Source organism: Myotis davidii, unplaced genomic scaffold (genome assembly GCF_000327345.1).
Source record: "Myotis davidii unplaced genomic scaffold, ASM32734v1 scaffold211, whole genome shotgun sequence".
Taxonomy (NCBI): Eukaryota; Metazoa; Chordata; class Mammalia; order Chiroptera; family Vespertilionidae; genus Myotis; species Myotis davidii.
In genome coordinates, this window is record NW_006282523.1 from 762443 (window position 1) to 763285 (window position 843).

The 843-nt window shown below is 68.1% G+C and overlaps 1 protein-coding gene across 1 annotated transcript in view; it reads right to left on the bottom strand.

The window, feature by feature from the left end:
• The window catches only part of SLC38A10 (solute carrier family 38 member 10), a 22035-nt gene that overhangs the window by 13062 nt on the left and 8130 nt on the right, over positions 1-843 (bottom strand). Inside the window, 1 exon segment of the mRNA XM_015559787.1 lies at positions 436-538. Coding sequence (XP_015415273.1) covers positions 436-538 — 103 coding nt within the window.

An 843-nucleotide genomic window follows, 5' to 3' on the forward strand; every position in this document is an offset into this window, starting at 1 on the left:
AAGCGGAGACGCTGGAGACGTTCGGTGGGCGGCGCCTGCACGGACCATTTGTAAACACAAGAATGCCGAAACCACGAAGTTCAGGGCCACAAGCCGGAGCTCAGCGCGTTCACAACGCCCCCCCTGCGATGTAACGGACCCACAGGGCGTCGCGGGGCTGGTCGCTGACTGTGGTGCCGCTCCTACTGGCCACACCCCCTTCTGTGGGGACAGCGAGCCCCAGAAGCATCATCCACGCCCCTGGGGCGGGAGCGCCAGGGCTGCCGGGAGGTGGCTCTCGGGGTGGCGGGTGGAGCTGAGGAGCAGGTCTGCCCGCGGCCACTGGGCTCTGGGACCTACACGGGGTCCAGAGCCGTCCCTGCCAGGGGCCTGGAGGAGCTGGAGGGAGTGGCGTCCCGCCTGGGACACGGGCAAGGGTGGGCGTGCAGACCCTACCATGACGTAGAAAGCGGTGACCACGTTGAGGGAGGAGGCGAAGATGGAGCTCATGGTCTTCACCGAGGGCTCGTCCAGGCTGTCGTAGGTGGGCAGGACCTGGCTGCGGGGAGACAGGCAGCTCCACACACAGCTCCGCCCCTCCCACCACTCGCCACCAGGGAACTCGGAGCCGAGAGGCTGCAGCCCAGGGAGGGGCCTGGGCACGTGCTCCGGGCGCCCCACTCACTCGGGGGAACAGGCTAAGTGCCCGAGTGAAAGGCTGCGTGTGCCTGCGCGGGAGTGGGAGCGGGAGGCCCGGGAGCGGCTGGGCAGGGCCGCGTGTTTACGGGGGAAGCAGGAAGCGGGTCCGAGCGCTGCTGTCAAAAGACTGGGAAGTTAAACAAACACGAGCCGCCTGGACGCCGA